The following is an 18,770-nucleotide window of genomic DNA, read 5'->3' on the forward strand; positions in this document are numbered from 1 at the left end:
TGACGAATCACAAGATATTCCTCGGACTACTGAGTTATATCGAAAGCTTCCGAAGTCGGCGAGGACGGAACCGACGTCATCGTCATAGTCTGAAGATGAATTACAAGGGTTGCCGCCTGCGTCTGCATCAGAGATTTCAGAACAAGAACTTTCAGAACAAGAACAAGTTGTACAATGTCAAATAGAGTAAGTATAAGTGGATCGGTGTAACTTACACCTGATGCCATTTATTACCTGAGCAACTTTTTAACTGTTTAAGGCTTAAGCTGCTCATGCAGCAATTTTTCACCTACAGTGTGATTTTAGAAATGTTATTTTGGCAAAACGTTCTGTAATGTTGGCTCCATGAGTAGATGTGTGATCATATGTTAGAAGGTAAATGCAATGCTGTAATGTGCAAATGTTGATGGTATAGTAATATTAAGTTACATAACACAGCCATAATTGTCCACACAAGTTTCACCCATTTGGCTACAAAATGGCTTATATAACCACGGCAGGGCTGGTAATTTATTGCATAATATAAGTTATGTGCTTATATTTATACAGGCATGAACGGGTAAATCACAATCAGGGTCAAAAGTCAAAAATAACACTGTTACATGAGATTTAATATATTTTACAGTGTAAGAAATAAACCTTGTAAGTAAAATCTTCCATGTGATACTTAAATAACTTAGTTAAAGAAAAACGTATTCAAATCTAAACATTCTGGATACAATTAGTCATTTTATGATCTGAATTCCATTTTTATGAATGTTCATTTTACATATCTTAATGTTCAGTCTCTATATTCTTTGTTTAATATTGATGCAATATAGTGATTTTTATTCATCTATGGTGCATTGGGTCAATTTATAATTGGCTGAATTGAACTGCATGGTGTTGAATTATTAGTTTATGACACACACGTCCATTTTTATTTATGGTACTCTATATTTAGTATATCGAGGCAGTAAAATAATCAGTGTATAAGCAATAACTCATTCTCTCTTTAAAAAATATTATTTCATTTAATTATATAAATCATTATTTTCTATGTCAAACATTTGTATGCGTCTTATGTGACGTGTTTTATAGGTATAATATAAGTGTCAACATGGTACCATATGGTCAGTTACTGTGTAACTGACGCACAAATATTTACATTAATTTTCCCTTTATGTATATTTTTATATATTGTCTTTCTAGTGACATCAGTGATTCATCTGAAGATGTCTCTGCTGGCTCTGGCCCAGAAAGGGGATTACAAATGGAGGTTGGAAATATGGATGAACATGGAGGCAACACATGTGACAGTGATCTACTACAGCATATGGTAGGCCTACATTATTTTCCATATTTTTTAATGATGACCTGTGCGATATATCAACAATTAATGAAACTGTGTACAATGTTAAAGTTAAGTAAAAAGAACATTTCACCTAAAACAATACTGGAATAAGTTTGATAAGCGATAAGAAAAGGAGCTGAGAGAGAAAAGAAGAATGCAGAATAAGGCTATTCTTCAACTTTGGTGAGACATAAGCGATAATGATTATGTTAACAAGATGTGAATCCTCTTCAAAGCAGCAGTGTTCATAAGCCGGATAGAAAATAATGACCAATCCAATATAGCCATGGAACCTTGCATTAATACTAATCCTGATATTTCATTTCCAGAATGCTCAACAAGAAGAATATGACGGCGCAGAGCAATATATAGCAGGGGATGGCCACGAACATGGACAGCCTGGCTTTCGTCAGGTTAGTTTATATATATAACTTGTCTGTTATAACAAGTAATGTGTAAAAACGGGTGACTTTTTAGTTTTACTTAGAGAACCATATCAAGGTGTAGCGTGCCGAGGGTGTAAGTGGCCAAATCGTATCGCTGCCACGAAAACTGTAGCATGCCAAGGGTGTATGTTGTAATTACACACTGCTCTGGGGCCCACACCGTAAACTAAACACAGTATACGGTGTGGGGCCCCTACCCCCCCCCCCCCCCCCTCCACGGATTTACTGTGCCTGTGCTGCCACCCCATACAAATGTATGATCAAACTACCAATACAATTGAAATATATATGGCATCAGCCTCTTGGTAAATATACTGATAACTATAATTCAAAGAACCACCATGGTCACAAACTGAAATATCACTGTACATGCTGCCTCAAGTCTCTCTTTACATTCAATATATCCTCTAGTTGCCTAATTGCTGGTCGCATAAATCTATTACAGTATTCCTCTTATCCCCAAGCTAATTCTTTACATACCACTGCTGATTCCTCTCAATATACCTCCAAAATACAGCTCTCTGACCTAGACCTCCAAGACAAGCTTATTCCCACATTTTACCTTCCTGATACTGCACAAATACTTATAAAAGAAAATAGCAAAGACTGAAAGAAAAGAGTAAAGAGGTGCGCTGATGCTGCGCTAAGAGGAGAAGGTTACTAAAGAGGTGTGCGGATGTTGCGCTAAGGGGAGAGAGGTGCGCAAACGTTGCGCTGAGAGAGTGTTAGAGGTGCGCTGATGCTGCGCTGTCCCCCCAACTCCAACTGGCTTTCTGGCTTGATGTAGGGCCTTTGATACCCACATCCGAGTGACGCTACCCCTAAACTGACCAATGAGCGTAACTGAAATGAAAGAAACTGTATTCATACACTTTAAAATAGGGCCAAAATGCTCATCATTATCCTTCGAACTACTGGGGAAACTTGCTACATAAAAAAAAAAAGATACATAAACTATTCATTAATATACTGGCGATAAATACTCGAATCCTCTAAATCTTCTCCCGAACTTGCTTCTTTCCTCTCCTGGCAGATGTTTACTACGCAATCTCACCCACGCGCCCCCTGCCGTTGTATTTCTTCCTACCATTATGCTAGTTCCCATATGCCGTGCTACTTCTTATCATTCCGCTAGTTCCCCTATGCAAATTCGCAACAAAGGCATGGCATTGATTCAACAGACCCCCACCAACTGCAGCACCTTTCAGCCCTGACCTAAATGGTTATAATTTTTGGTGATTGATCTTTGTAACTGTTGTGCAATTATATAATTGTATAATTGTTTAACACTTCTTAACAATATCTATAATGCAAATTGTTATGATCTGTATATGGGATAACAATGATTTGTTGTGTAGCAAGTATTGGATAAATGACAATTATCAGCATAATACCTATTAAAGTGCAATATTTGTTGATGTTTTTTCAGGAGAAGCTGTTTGATGAAAAGCACTTTGACAACAACAACCCTGTCTTTGAAGGAGCTGATGTTTCAAAGGGACAACTGCTAGCGATGCTGATGGGGTTGTGCCTAAGGCACGGATTATCTGGTGTTGCCATGAAAGACCTTCTTGATTTGTTTAATACCGTCATTCCAGGATGTGTTCCCTCAAGCAAGTGGTACTTGGACAAAGCTTTCTTCAATCTGTCCGACAAGGCAGAGTTGCATTTCTATTGCACGGACTGTGTAGGATACATCGGCAAAGGGCCAGACTACCATTGTGAAACTTGCCTGAAGCATTGGCACAAGGAGGAACTTCTCAAATCTGCAAGTTACTTTCTGGTGATGCCTTTAGCCGATCAGCTCAAAAACATCTTGCCACAGTCGGCACTGCGGGGCCACTTTCGACATGATGAGAGTGTAGGAGACATAAACACAGGAAAGCTATACCAAGATCAGGGTGATTTTATCGACAATCCGGACAATGTCACCATATCTTTCAATTGTGACGGCGTTCCCGTTTTCAAATCTTCGCAGTATTCTCTTTGGCCAATACTCTGCACAATAAACGAGCTGTCACTGGACGAAAGAGGCAAATCCATTATGTTGCATAGTTTGTGGTTTGGGCGGCACAAACCCCGGGTCGACACCTATTTCGCTCCGTTCATTGCTGAGCTCCAGAGTTTACATGAGAATGGTGTAGCTTGGATCGATAGTACTGGCCTGCAGAGGAATAGTAGAGTGCATGCACTAGTTTGTGTCTGTGATGCTGTGGCGCGGGCCATGATTCAAAACTTTAAACAGTTTAATGGAAAATATGGATGTGGCTTTTGTTGCCATGAAGGTGAAGTTGTTGACAAGGGAAAGGGGCACACCAGGGTGTATCCTGTACAAGCTGATATAGTACCGTTAAGATCCATGGCGAGCACAGTTGAGTTAGCCGAAAGAGCAACTGAGAGCGGCGAAGCTCAGATGGGTGTCAAAGGGGCGAGTCCTTTGTTTCTGTTACCTTCCTTTGACTTAGTCAAAGGATTTGTACCAGATTACATGCATTCTTAGTGTCTAGGAGTCGTTAGACAGTTTACCAACCTGTGGCTTGATGGCAAGTATAGTGCCGAAGAATATCACCTACTCCCAGACCAAATGAGACAGATTGACAGTGCCCTATGTGAGATCAAGCCCCCAAGTGAAGTCAGGCGAAACCCAAGACCGCTTTCTGAGAGAGCCTTTTGGAAAGCCACTGAATGGAGAGCGTTTCTGTTGTTGTATTCCCCAGTTGTTATGAAAGACTTTCTACCCAGGAGGTTTTACAACAATGGATGCTACTTGCATTTGCATTACATATTCTTCTCTCCTCCGTGACAACGCAGGATCAGGTCAACTGTGCAGAACTGTGTCTGGTCCAGTTTGTGGCACAGATTCCTCAACTGTATGGCATCGAACACTGCTCATATAACTCTCATTTGCTTGTGCATCTGGCACAGAGTGTGAGGGACTGGGGGTCGTTGTGGGCCAACTCTGCATTTGTATATGAAGATGCAAAAGGTAAGTTACTTGATTTGTTCAATGGCACGCAGGCGGTACCTTGGCAGATTTTCAAGTACTTCTTTGCCCAGCAGAGGTTAATTCGTTCAGGAACTGCAGTGTTTGAGGACGCACCAAGACCAGTCCGTGAGCTTTTTTGTAGATTAACCGGTTTGGATTATTTGACGAAGGCAGGAACTGTCATTGCCAGGCACATAGTGATGTTGGGGAAATGTAATTACAGGCAGTTATCTGCGTGTGAAAGAGTTGCACTGGAAAATAGATTCCCATTAAACGATTATCTGCACAATATTCCTTGTCGAATATTCAAACGTTGTGTTGTATGGAAAATGTTACTTACAACCCAAGGCTACGCAGCTGGCTACAAGAGAAACAATTCTGTAATTGCAACAGAAGGAACATATGGGTTGATAGCTTCTTTTGTAGTCTTATCCAAAGTCTGTCAATGCGAACAAGATTGTTCATGCTCAGAGTTGCTTATATATTATTATGAGTTGTCTCCGACGCAAAACCAATTTGTCGTCTATGACGGTGATATCAATGTCAATGTGTCAAAGTTCCTTGTTCAGGTTGAGAACACTGGACGTTTGATGGTGTGCACCTCAAGGGAAGTGAAGGCCAAGTGTACTCTTGTGGAACATGCTAACCGTGTTCACGTTGTAAAAATGCCTGCATTTGAAAGGGACTAAAAATAAGTTTCTTTGTGATAATCTACACTGCTCATTCGTTCATATATAGTTATTCTATCGAGAGTTTTCGGTCAAATTGACAAAACTTTATGTTAGTAAACTTCAGAGTAAGTTTTTAACTCATGTTGCTTATTTTATTAACATATGATTCAACAAATGGTGTACAGGAGTAAACGGTTTAACATTTAAAATGTCATTTCTATTATGGATTGTGTTTTGTTCTTACCGTGCCAAATGTTTGCTTCCACTACATTGCAATTTGCAAAAGTGTAAAAGAGAATTTCTAATGAGGAATGTGAAGCCAAACGTATTGTGCACGACTATTTTATAATGTTCATGTCCTTCATATGACTTGTCTCTTAAAGTACACTGATTTTAATCGTACATGAAGCATACATAAGTGGATGATATGTTGGTATCTATAAGTTATCACAAATGAACGTTGATGCTGTTTAAATAAATACATCAATGATCAATTGTACATCTTCATAAAATGTGATTTGCTGTGTCTCCAAAAGTATATTCCTTTTTGAAAGAAAATAAATCATTTATAATTGGATATGCTTGTGTCTTGATGCTATTACACATGTACCGTTGTGCTGTTTAAGAAAATACATTCATAGTAAAAGTTCCATGTAACATGATATTGTGCATTATGAAAGGTACAAGGGATAGAGAAGGGGGCCCAGGACAATAGAGGACTTTGTAGTGGCGAGGGGTACTGACTTTGGCAGGGACTCTTGCTGGGCTAGTTTAATTTTGACAAACATTCTACATCATGCGTGATATATTATCAGAACTTATATCGACTTTCTGACATATAGATCTAGATCTTCAGATTGTTTTATTCAAGAAGCTCTTGGTTTCAATATCTATTTTGTAAAGTAAATCCACGCAGATTATTTCCAAGTGAAGTGTATTCCCTTCGATGTAACGTCATACACAAAATGGTGTCGAAACTGGCAGCATCCGATTTGTTTTGAATATTTTACATTTCCAAAATACCATATGGCATACTGTGGTACATTAAGCCTAAGTACCATCGTACTTAGCGATGTACCATGCTTTACCATGGAACATTATACTCATGTACCATGGTACACGATGGCATCGAGCAATGTACCATGATATACCATGATACAGTAAGTAATGTACCATGGTATACCAGGGTATACCATGGTAAAATTTCACATGGGGTGGATTGTGCCCTTGCAGACTTTGGGAGTAAACCTCCTTCTAATTTGCCCAGGCTGATTTTACAACCTCATGTTAGATATGCGGCATGAGAGGAGGCGAGCACAGCTTGTGATATGCGTATCGTTAAGAAGGAGAATTAAGGTTTAAGTCCCTGTAAATAGCATGCAGCCAACAAGGTATCTCCCTCATCCTCATCTTCAAAGCACTTGTCTAGTGTCAGGTCGCTGGGGCAGCAGCTTCAGCAGAGGTCCCCAGACTTCCCTTTCCCGGGCCACATTGAAAAGCTGACGGGGGGATCCCAAGGCGTTCCCAAGGCCAGTGTTGAGACATATCTCTCCACCTAGTCCTGGGTCTTTCCCGAGGACCAATGGATCTGAGCTTGAGAGCTCTAAACAGGCTCCTAAAAGATTAAAGCAAATCAACATTTAAGCTAAACAAAAAAACAGCTTTTTGTTTCAATATGAAAGGTACATTTGTGTTCACTAAAACAATGAAGGCTGTTGTTCTTATTAGAAATTTGTCATGTTAAGTGTAGGGTTTTAGTAATATATATGGCTGAGGCGATTCTATGCTGTTATCAATTCAGCAATCAAAAGTGGAAGAAACACCCTCACAAAACACTCCACCCCAACAGGAGTGTTTTGTTTGATTAGCTGGTTTTTATTACTCCGGGGCTTACTCGACGGGTTGAGTGTGTGTCCCAACCACCCACTGCATCAGTCGAAAGCTCATAATAAAAAATGTCAAGTATTTATTAAAATGTCAATGCCTAAATCTATCATGTTGCAGCCTACTCCCAGTGTAGTTATGTTATTTATTACCTGGTGCTGCGTGTACTTAAGGCTCAGACCGCCTATTTATCGAAGCAGGAGACTAAGGCAGCACTCACACCCTCTTTAGCTGGTTTTTCATACAGGATTGTTTCATGTCTAAGCTCCATGTCAATACGTTTTCTGAACAAACTCCTCAATGCAGCCACCTTCATGGAGCTGTCAACTGATTGGAGTCGACTTCAGCATGCCTAACTTTACTCTGAGTAATGAGCGATCTGAAAACAAAGGAATATTGATAAATTGCTTTACCCTTAGAAGTAGGCCTATGAGGGGGACCATATTGGTGACACTCCTTGACATTCAACATAGGTGCAGTCCGGCTGTGAACCGGCCCTCTTTGAGGAGGCAATCCGACATGAAGTGGTTATCACACATACTAAAATAAGTGCTAGGGTTAGGAACTGTAACTGTAACTTTAACTGTAGTCGGGATGTTGCCATTCAAAAAAAAAGGAATCCCCTCTGTCCTGTCATTTTCGGATTTGGGAGAATGTGCAGAAGGAGCTTCACCATCTAGAAATACCGTAGCGTTATATGTCAGTGAAAAGGTCAACTTTCTCTCGGCCGCAGTCAACCGTTGCCCAGACAGAGCTCAGCACGCTCTCCACAGAACATCTAATGTCTTTGGAACGGGAGTGGTTATTCACCTGAGAGAAGATGGATTATGCCAATTCCCAAGCCATGACGTCACAGACGTTCCCCTAGGAACCTCTTCTATCAAACTTGTTCCAAACAAAACTTCAGAATGACACTGCAAAGAAACAGGACGATTGCCGGATTTCCGATTGTTTTGTCTTTAGTCATGGATAACATTTGGGACAAGTGGAAGAGCAAAGAATAAGCCATTTTCCATGATTCTTCCTCTTTAAGTTTGAGACATCCAAAAAGGACATGAAAGGGCAGACAGGAGATCTGTCTCTCTGAATCCTACAGGCATAATTTGGATATACTGTAAATCCCATATGGTTTAACATTGGTTTTGCAATGTGTGCAGCCTTAACCTTCTCAGTGCTGCAGGAGAGACATTCGACAAAAGCAGTTAAACAACGTGAGGTGTATAAATAAATCCATGTAAATGGATCACTTATTACCAGTGTGATGACCTCCCTGTGGAAGAGAGGTTCCCTGAGCCAGCACATAATACGAGAAGGCCAATAAAGGAAAGTCGGAATATCCTTTGTCCAATAAGTATTTGCCGGGAAGATTATGAGGACCCGTGATCAGGATGGTTTTCAAGCAAATTTGACATGGGAGCTGTTGAAAAAGGTTCATTAACATATTCATATAAAGTAGAAGAAGCACAAAATAAAAATAAGAGAGGTGTCCAATTTGGCAAGTAATAATATCTGGGATTGGGAAATTGGGCGAGTTCATTTTAAAAGGATGGATATCCCTAAGTTTAGCAATGTCTGAAGTGGGTTGTTAAATCAGATAAAGGTCTTAGAATCCTATGGAGAATGGACAATGCCCTAATGCATGCCTGGCTCTCTAAAACCCATTTGCAGGGGCGAGCTGTAGCTTTGAAAAAAATGGAAATAAATAACGGGAACTATATAACATAGGTCTACATATTGGGCTTTTAAGTGTTGTGTTCCTTTTCCACCTCTTCACTTCACTGTTGCTGCGGTTAGATGTAGGGCTCTAGTTCCATTTTTTCCACAGGCTGATGTCTTTTATGAACAACCCCCATGACGGTTTCTTCCGCCAGAAAGTGCAGGTGTAGGCAGAGCCTCTCTGCCTACACCTGCACTTGTGTAGGTGTAGGCAGAGAGGTAAGAGAGAGTAAAGTCCCTCTTACTCTCTCTTACTCCAACAGGCTACTGCTCTTCCAGTGACCTTGTTGTTTTTTTCAACCTACTTTGGATTTTAACCTTTTTCCACCATATTGATGACCTTTGGCTACCTCTTTAAAGTGAATGATAAGATAAGTCGAAAATGTTGCGCTTCGTCTCCAAGAACCATCTTACTGTCTGTGTAGCCTTCCTTCTTGTCTTTCTGGGGTAAGACTTTAAACTTTGTTTTAATAATAGTCCAATGCTTGGTATTCATCAGAAATGGAAATGCATAGGTTTTTTGTGGTTGCCATGTGTAGACCTAAGCACTGCTATCTGAAACATGAACATTATTCAAAGGGAAATTAATAAATTGTTGTTTTTACTTAAGCCTACGTAACAGCAATATATGCTTCTTTATGCATGACATAAAGAAGTTTTTTCCCGTTTTATTTATTAAATACAGAAACAATGCCTATAACATTTTTTTATATGAGCCACACACTGTCAGAGTCCAACCGAATCCCCCACACGGCTGAAACTGTATATCCTGTAATGGGTTTTACTGTCTCAAACCCACGGTTCCATTTGATCATTATAAACACGCAAGTTACAAGTATGATATATGTAACTGCCGCACATTGGCAGTTTGTTTAGTTGGTTAACCTCCCGTTTTTGGTTCCTACTGGTTATAATGGCTCTGGGGCGGAACTAATTGCCGCCGTCATATGTTTCCTACACAACACCTTTAAGCGACGTACCTAGCCAAACAGCGCGAAAGAAGCAGCACAATCAATAAGCTATAAATTAAAGTTAAAAGTAAAAGCACATAAGAAGAAGAAGAAAAAACTATAAAGGACAAGATATAATATAATCTTGCAATAACATAAGATTCCCTCAAGTAGTAAGCAGTGGACGAGGTATGTTTATCATTTATTTATATCTAAGAAGAATGTGAACGATAGGAAGATAGGATGGACACTACTCCTCCGTTCACTTACTGCGGGATGGACTGCTTTGGACCATTCCACATCAAAGAAGGAAGGAAAGAGCTAAAGCGTTACGGGCTATTACTTACCTGCATGTGTTCTAGAGCAGTACACATAGAGATGCTTGATAGCATGACCACCGATGCCTTCATTAACGCTCTGCGCTCCTTCATCGCTATTCGGGGAATGGTACGGCAGATAAGATGTGATAGAGGGACAAACTTCGCTGGTGCAAGGCGTGAGTTTGATGAGGCATTGAGAGAGATGGATCAAGAGGAGCTCAAGGAACTGGGATGTGAGTTCATCATGAACACCCCAGCTTCAAGTCACATGGGTGGTGTCTGGGAAAGACAAATCCGCACCATCAGGAGTGTTTTGACGTCTATTCTAGAACAGTCAGCCAAACAACTTGACTGTTCCTCTCTACGAACATTCTTATACGAAGTCATGGCGATCGTGAATAGTCGACCTCTGACTACTGATAACCTGAATGATTCATCTAGTCCCGAGCCTTTGACACCGAACCACATACTGACCATGAAGTCTACGATTATATCCCCTCCTCCTGGAAAGTTCGTTAAGGAAGATATTTACATCCGCAAGAGATGGCGTCGGGTTCAACTCCTAGCCAACAACTTCTCGTCACGATGGAAGAAGGAGTACCTCTTAAATCTCCAGCACAGACAGAAGTGGGTCAAAGACTGCAGAAACGCGAAGGTTGATGACATCGTTCTACTAAAGGATGAGCTGACGCCGAGAAACCAGTGGAAGTTAGCTAAGATTATCGAAGTCTATCCCGGGAAGGATGAGAGAGTAAGGAAGCTCAAGCTGCTCATCGGCGACTCAACTCTGGATGTAATGGGAAGGCGCACCTCCAAGCCGGTTCACCTCGAGAGACCCATTCATAAAACAGTCACACTGTTGGAAGCAGACTGAAGACCACAGGGTATTAAGCCTACTCTGTTTATTAGTGACCAAATTTACTTTATTTGATGTTTTATATGCAGTATATGTCCTTAAGATGTTTAAGTAATCACAGGTGATTGGTGGGAGTGTAACTGCCGCACATTGGCAGTTTGTTTAGTTGGTTAACCTCCCGTTTTTGGTTCCTACTGGTTATAATGGCACTGGGGCGGAACTAATTGCCGCCGTCAGATGTTTCCTACACCACACCTTTAAGCGACGTACCTAGCCAAACAGCGCGAAAGAAGCAGCACAATCAATAAGCTATAAATTAAAGTTAAAAGTAAAAGCACATAAGAAGAAGAAGAAAAAACTATAAAGGACAAGCAATAAGATAAGATTCCCTCAAGAAGTAAGCAGTGGACGAGGTATGTTTATCATTTATTTATATCTAAGAAGAATGTGAACGATTTTATTGTGTTGCTTTCAATTGCATGGTTGTGCGTGATAGTGATTTGCATACTATGTAAAGTTGTGAATATGTTTATGTAAGTTAAGTTTGTAAATGTGCAAGTTAATATTGAGCTGCGGGCTGTATGTGAGGTGTGTGTGAAGTGTTTTTTGGTGTAATGTAACACCTGTTGTGCTGCTGTAAAAACGGACATTTGCATATTGTGAATTTGTATTTATTTTCATTTATTTTTCTCTCTAAACCCAGTTCTCACGGGTTGGTTCGACCTGGAAATAAAACCCCGTTTTCTAACAAAGACCTCTGGCCTCGTGTGAACTACTTGGGAGCTACAGTGAGAACTCGACTGCTCTGCATGAGTAGCCGAGGAAGGCGCAACCAGACAGCAGCGGCCATCTCCATGCCGCGTGTGTATCCTTTACCACCAGGACGGCGTGAACATGGCTGCAAATAAAAGACTTAAGTGTTTTGCACTGAGAGACTGAGATCATTTGTACATTTTTCAGTACAGTTTATTTAAACCATTGACTTTAAGTGCACAAGAGACTGAAACTTTATTTTCATTTTCATATAACAAGTTGATGTTTACCTACCTTTTATTTGATTATTTGAAGCGCATTGATACTCACATTGTGTTGATATTGAGATTGTGTATATTGGTGGTTACACTGTAAAATTTCTGTCAAACCAATGACACTAAATTAAGAGACAACTGTATTACTGTGAATTTAAAAGTGTATTGCTGTTACTTAGCAAGTGTTTAATATGTCTGTAGCTTACCTTTTGAAAGAGGCAATATCTTTGTGTTTATTGTGATTTAAGTTAAATACAGCTGTAAACAAATACCTAAAAAATATTGTAAGCTACCCTGAACCCAACTTTACTACTGAGTTAATTACTAAGCTAAAGATAATTTTGGATTTAAACCAAACTAAAGTAACCCAAGTAAAATGTCAGAGTTTGAGCTAGCCCCTGAGAGTGACTAAGAACGTGTCAGTGATGATGACATGAAGCAGCACTGCACAGAAGCACAACCACAAACGACCGAAGGCACTGAAGCTGATAACCCCACTACCTCACAAGAGCCACAAAGAGGCCAAAGAGTTCGTAAATTGACGGAGAAGGGCCAAGAACTGCACGATGAGCAAGTAAGAAAGGTTGCACACCGTTTCAGCGTGAGCTACGAGAAGTGGAAGACTATCATTAAGGACGCCAAAGGTACGCTGAGTGGTCAATGCTCAAACAACCTGCTGCATGAACACATTACCAAGGTCAGCAATGCCTCAAATAATCTAAATGATGTTTATGAAGAGCTAAGACACATCAAAATTCCAGACCAAGACACACGTCGCAGAGTAGACACCTGTGAAGCAGTAACAAAGAAGATAATCAAAACTGCAAGAGGTTATCTAAAAACTGAAAGGGGTGAATGTCAAGTGGATGATGAACAAGGTGTTGAAGAAACAGGATCTGTGAGCAAGTCTGTAGTCTCAGATAATATAAGCATTAAGTCTCAACACACCAAGTCCTCCAAGTTCTCTGCCCAAAGCTCTCGAAGCAGCTCAAAATTCACATCCAGACGTTCAAGTCAGTCTTCTTCACACAGGCAATACGCCGCTGCCGAAGCTGCTGCCAATGAAGCCGAATTTCAAGTTCTGCTCGAAAAGGAACGACATATCGAAGAACTTGAAAAACTTGAAGCTGAAGAATCAGAGAGGAAGAGGGTTCTTGAAGCCGAAGAATCAGAAAGGAAGAGGGTTCTAGAGGCCAAAAGCAGGCAAATAGAGCGAATGGATACATTAAAGAATCTAAAGGCTGCCAAGGCCCGACTGCAAGTATATGAGCAGAATGAAGGCTCAGATGAAGAAGTGGAAGCGCTGCTCCATCAACATGTTCCCTTGAAGGAGGAAAGGAAGGAGGTCAAACAGGAACGTAACCTGTCAAAGCATCACCCTCAACCACAAGCTATGCCACTTCTGAACAAAGAAGATACCACTGCAGCCCTCATGAAAGTGTTTGCAGACTCCATCAGCGCGAGTCGTCTTCCCATACCTGAACCATCAATGTTCAACGGCGATCCACTCAGATTCAACGACTGGAAGGTTTCATTTAAGACACTTATTGACCGGAAAAACATACCAGGTGACGAGAAGATCTATTACTTGCGAAGGTATGTGGGTGGAGTTGCAAAAAGGGCCATAGAGAGTAATTTCCTTCTAGGCACAGAGTCCGCCTATTGCGCAGCGTGGACCATCTTAGAAGAGAGATATGGCAATCCATTCCTCATAGCCAAAGCCTATAGAGACAAGCTTGATTCATGGCCCAAGATAAGCTCCAAAGGAAGCTCAGAACGAGAACTTGCTGACTTCCTCCGTGGCTGTGAAGCCGCCATGTCTCAGATTGAGGGTCTTGAGATACTCAATGACTGCAATGAAAATCAGAAAATGCTTGCTAAACTTCCAGACTGGCTGAGCTCAAGATGGAATAGGAAGGTTATGGAAGAGGAAGAACATAGTCGCAGGTACCCAAGCTTCAGTCAGTTTGTCATGTTCGTTACACGTGAAGCAAAAATCGCTTGCAACCCGATATCATCCCTCCACGCTCTAAAACCAGTTGAATGTGAGAAGAGCAAGGATCCAAGGAACAGAGGTCCTGGAGCAAAGGTATTGGCGACAAATTCAGACGAAAAGGCTGCCGCCACAAGCTGTGTGTTCTGTGAAAGGACAGGGCACAGTCTTCACCAGTGTTATAAATTCAAAGATGAAACTGTCTCTGACCGGGTCAAGTTTGTGCAAGAAAATAAGTTGTGCTTTGGCTGTCTGAAGTCTGGCCACCGCTCAAAGGACTGCGAAAACAGAATGATCTGCAAAACGTGTGAGAAAAAACACCCGACTTGCCTCCATGATAATCGCACCAAGGAAGGAAGGAGGTCAACAATGCCTGATGCAGCAAGAGACATGTCAAATGGACGCAAAATTGAACGGTCACAGGATAGGGCAACAAGAACCTCACTTGAAGCAACATCCAAAAGAGTCCTCCAGCATGTCAAAGGCACTCATACATCCACCATCATCCCAGTGTGGGTGTCGGCCTCAAGTGAGCCTGATCGTGAAGTTCTTGTGTATGCACTTCTTGATACACAGAGTGACACAACCTTTCTCCTGGACGACACTGCAAAGGCTCTACATGCGAAGAACGAACCAGTTCAGCTAAAACTCTCAACAATGGCTTCAAGGAACACTGTTGTGTCCTGTAGGAAACTGACTGGTCTGCAAGTAAGAGGAATGCATTCGGACAAGATAATTCCCCTGCTAGTGACCTATACAAGAGATTTCATACCTGCAAACAGAGATCATATTCCCACACCAGAGACGGCGAAAGCATGGCCACATCTCGAACACATCGCAGATGAGATAGCTCCGCACCAAAGCTGCGACGTAGGCTTGCTAATTGGCTGCAACTGTACTCAAGCACTCGTCCCAAGACAAGTGGTTTCTGGGGAAGAAAATCAGCCCTTTGCACTGAGAACTGACTTGGGCTGGAGTGTAGTTGGCTACGGCAACCTATCACTCGACTATGGAGACGCGATTGGAGTGAGTCACCAGGTCATCGTTAAGCAAGTGATACCAGGTAATCCATCCTTTTCAAACCTCACAAGCGAAGTGCACTACGTCTGTAGAACACAAATCCAGGAAGTTGTCTCGCCTTCAGCTGTCATCAAGGTGCTGGAATCTGACTTTGTGGAAAAAGCTTCAGAGGACGGCAACATATCTCAAGAAGACCTCAGATTCCTGTCAAGGATGGAAAAATGCATCAGGCTCAAGGAGGATGGTCATTACGAAATGCCACTGCCATTCAAGAAAGACAGACCTAACTTACCAGATAACAAGATATGTGCTATCCACCGTCTCAGATGCCTAGAAAGGAAGCTGAAGAGAAACAAGCAGTATTACCAAGACTACAAAACCTTCATGGACGAGACCATAACCCGTGGAGATGCAGAAAAGGTCCCACAAGAAGATATCAGCAAAGCCCCAGCATGGTACATTCCCCACCACGGGGTGTATCATCCGCAAAAGCCTGGGAAAATTCGAGTCGTCTTTGACTGCTCTGCAAGATTTAAAGAGACATGCCTGAATGATCATCTCCTGACAGGCCCAGAGTTGACAAACACCTTGATCGGAGTCCTCTGTCGGTTTCGTCGAGGTCCTGTGGCAATCATGTGCGATATTGAGCGCATGTTTCACCAGTTCCACGTGAATGCAGAAGATCAAGATTACCTACGTTTCCTATGGTGGGAGAATGGAAATCTCGAAGCAGAACCCTCCATCTACCGGATGAAAGTCCACCTGTTTGGTGCAGCCTCCTCACCTGGCTGCGCCAACTTTGGACTCAAACACCTCGCTGCCGAAGGACGTGGACGCTTCAGTGAAGACACCATCCGCTTCATCCAGAATAATTTCTATGTTGATGATGGGTTGGCAAGTGTAACATCTGAAAGGCAAGCGATCCAACTAGTGAAAGAGGCAAGAGAACTATGTAGCACAGGCAAACTCCGGCTGCATAAGTTCATCTCTACCAGCAAGGAAGTCCTAGCCACAATCCCTAAAGAGGAATGTGCTAAAGTTGCCAAGGACTTGGACATGGCACTCGGAGAGCAACACATGGATAGAGCACTCGGTGTTCAGTGGTGCGTGTCTTCTGACCAGTTCCAGTTCAGAGTGCTTGTCAAAGAAAATCCATTTACCCGAAGAGGAGTCTTGTCCACGGTTGCCTCAGTATATGACCCGCTTGGGTTCGTGGCACCCTTCATCCTGGATGGAAAGTAGATACTGCAGCAGATGTGTCGTGACAAGCTCAGTTGGGATGACCCCTTGCCTGATGACCTTCGACCCTTGTGGGAATATTGGCTCAAAGACCTGAAAAACCTGGCTGGTGTGAAGATCCAGAGATGCTACACTCCACCAAGCTTCAACGTTCAGCACTATGAGCTCCACCATTTTTCGGACGCCAGTGTGTCAGGCTACGGAGAGTGCTCATACCTCAGAGCGGTCAGTACATCAGGTGAAGTCCACTGTACCTTAGTCATGGGAAAGTCAAGAGTCACCCCTTCTAAGGTCACGACCATACCAAGACTAGAGCTGTCAGCAGCAGTGGTAGCTGTCCGCATCAGTGACCTGCTCAAGAAAGAGCTCGAAGTAGAATGCCTACAAGAAGTATTTTGGACTGATTCTATGGTTGTACTTGGATACATCAGTAATGAAGCCAGAAGATTTCATGTGTTCGTAGCAAACCGTGTAGAACGCATCAAGCGAAGCACAGAGTCAGCGCAGTGGAGGTATGTGACTACTGAGGAGAACCCAGCAGATCACGCCTCAAGAGGTCTCACGGCAGAACAGCTTGTAGCCTCTAACTGGTTCACAGGCCCAGCCTTTCTGTGGCAGAAAGAGCTACCAAGTGGAGACGTAAAGGTGGGAGATATCTCAATTAGTGACCCAGAGCTCAAGAAGGCCCAGGTTCATGATACTCAGGCAAAGGAGGTGAGGTCGCTTTTAGATCGCCTACACAAGTTCTCAGACTGGTTAAGAGTGGTAAAAGCTATTGCCAGGCTCCAGCGCCGTGCAAAGGAGGTCAAAGGTCTCAAGCCGAAGTCCTGTGAAGCCAGCAGTCTAGAGGAAAGAAGAGAAGCAGAGATGACCATAATCAAGATGGTTCAACATGCAACCCTATCTCAAGAAGTCCAGTGCCTCCAGCATCACAAGGAGATAGGTCGCAAGTCCAAGTTGAACAAGCTAAGTCCATTCCTGGATAACAAAGGAATCATCAGAGTGGGAGGCCGCTTAACTCATGCTGCCCTACATCCACATGTGAAGCATCCAGCAGTTCTTACAAAGGACAGTCATGTGTCAGCATTGTTGGTCAAGCACTATCACGAGAGAGTGCACCATCAGGGCCGAGGAATGACTATGAACGAGCTCCGCTCGAATGGCATATGGATCCTTGGATGCAGCAAGACAGTGTCATCCAATATTTACAAGTGCCCTAAGTGCAGGAAGTTCAGAAGAGGCACTGAACAACAAAAGATGGCAGACCTCCCGGAAGATAGGATGGACACTACTCCTCCGTTCACTTACTGCGGGATGGACTGCTTTGGACCATTCCACATCAAAGAAGGAAGGAAAGAGCTAAAGCGTTACGGGCTATTACTTACCTGCATGTGTTCTAGAGCAGTACACATAGAGATGCTTGATAGCATGACCACCGATGCCTTCATTAACGCTCTGCGCTCCTTCATCGCTATTCGGGGAATGGTACGGCAGATAAGATGTGATAGAGGGACAAACTTCGCTGGTGCAAGGCGTGAGTTTGATGAGGCATTGAGAGAGATGGATCAAGAGGAGCTCAAGGAACTGGGATGTGAGTTCATCATGAACACCCCAGCTTCAAGTCACATGGGTGGTGTCTGGGAAAGACAAATCCGCACCATCAGGAGTGTTTTGATGTCTATTCTAGAACAGTCAGCCAAACAACTTGACTGTTCCTCTCTACGAACATTCTTATACGAAGTCATGGCGATCGTGAATAGTCGACCTCTGACTACTGATAACCTGAATGATTCATCTAGTCCCGAGCCTTTGACACCGAACCACATACTGACCATGAAGTCTACGATTATATCCCCTCCTCCTGGAAAGTTCGTTAAGGAAGATATTTACATCCGCAAGAGATGGCGTCGGGTTCAACTCCTAGCCAACAACTTCTGGTCACGATGGAAGAAGGAGTACCTCTTAAATCTCCAGCACAGACAGAAGTGGGTCAAAGACTGCAGAAACGCGAAGGTTGATGACTCTACTAAAGGATGAGCTGACGCCGAGAAACCAGTGGAAGTTAGCTAAGATTATCGAAGTCTATCCCGGGAAGGATGAGAGAGTAAGGAAGCTCAAGCTGCTCATCGGCGACTCAACTCTGGATGTAATGGGAAGGCGCACCTCCAAGCCGGTTCACCTCGAGAGACCCATTCATAAAACAGTCACACTGTTGGAAGCAGACTGAAGACCATAGGGTATTAAGCCTACTCTGTTTATTAGTGAGCAAATTTACTTTATTTGATGTTTTATATGCAGTATATGTCCTTAAGATGTTTAAGTAATCAC

General features: G+C 42.5%; 1 protein-coding gene and 1 long non-coding RNA gene across 2 annotated transcripts in view; both read left to right on the forward strand.

Annotated features, from left to right (window-relative positions):
- Positions 1 to 387: 387 nt before the first annotated feature.
- LOC307076200 lies at positions 388 to 3,337 on the forward strand. Its single transcript, XR_013811888.1, has 3 exons — positions 388 to 1,318; positions 1,663 to 1,746; positions 3,209 to 3,337. It is a non-coding gene; the product is annotated as an uncharacterized lncRNA (long non-coding RNA).
- Positions 3,338 to 9,403: 6,066 nt separating this feature from the next.
- Positions 9,404 to 18,770, forward strand: part of LOC307075992 (globoside alpha-1,3-N-acetylgalactosaminyltransferase 1-like) — a 36,471-nt gene continuing 27,104 nt past the window's right edge. Inside the window, exon 1 of the mRNA XM_079736798.1 lies at positions 9,404 to 9,483. Within this exon, the coding sequence (XP_079592924.1) occupies positions 9,419 to 9,483 (65 nt within the window). The 5' untranslated portion in view covers positions 9,404 to 9,418. The remainder of the gene's footprint in view (positions 9,484 to 18,770) is intronic.

This window comes from Pollachius pollachius (genome assembly GCF_949987615.1).
Source record: "Pollachius pollachius genome assembly, chromosome: 5".
NCBI lineage: Eukaryota > Metazoa > Chordata > Actinopteri > Gadiformes > Gadidae > Pollachius > Pollachius pollachius.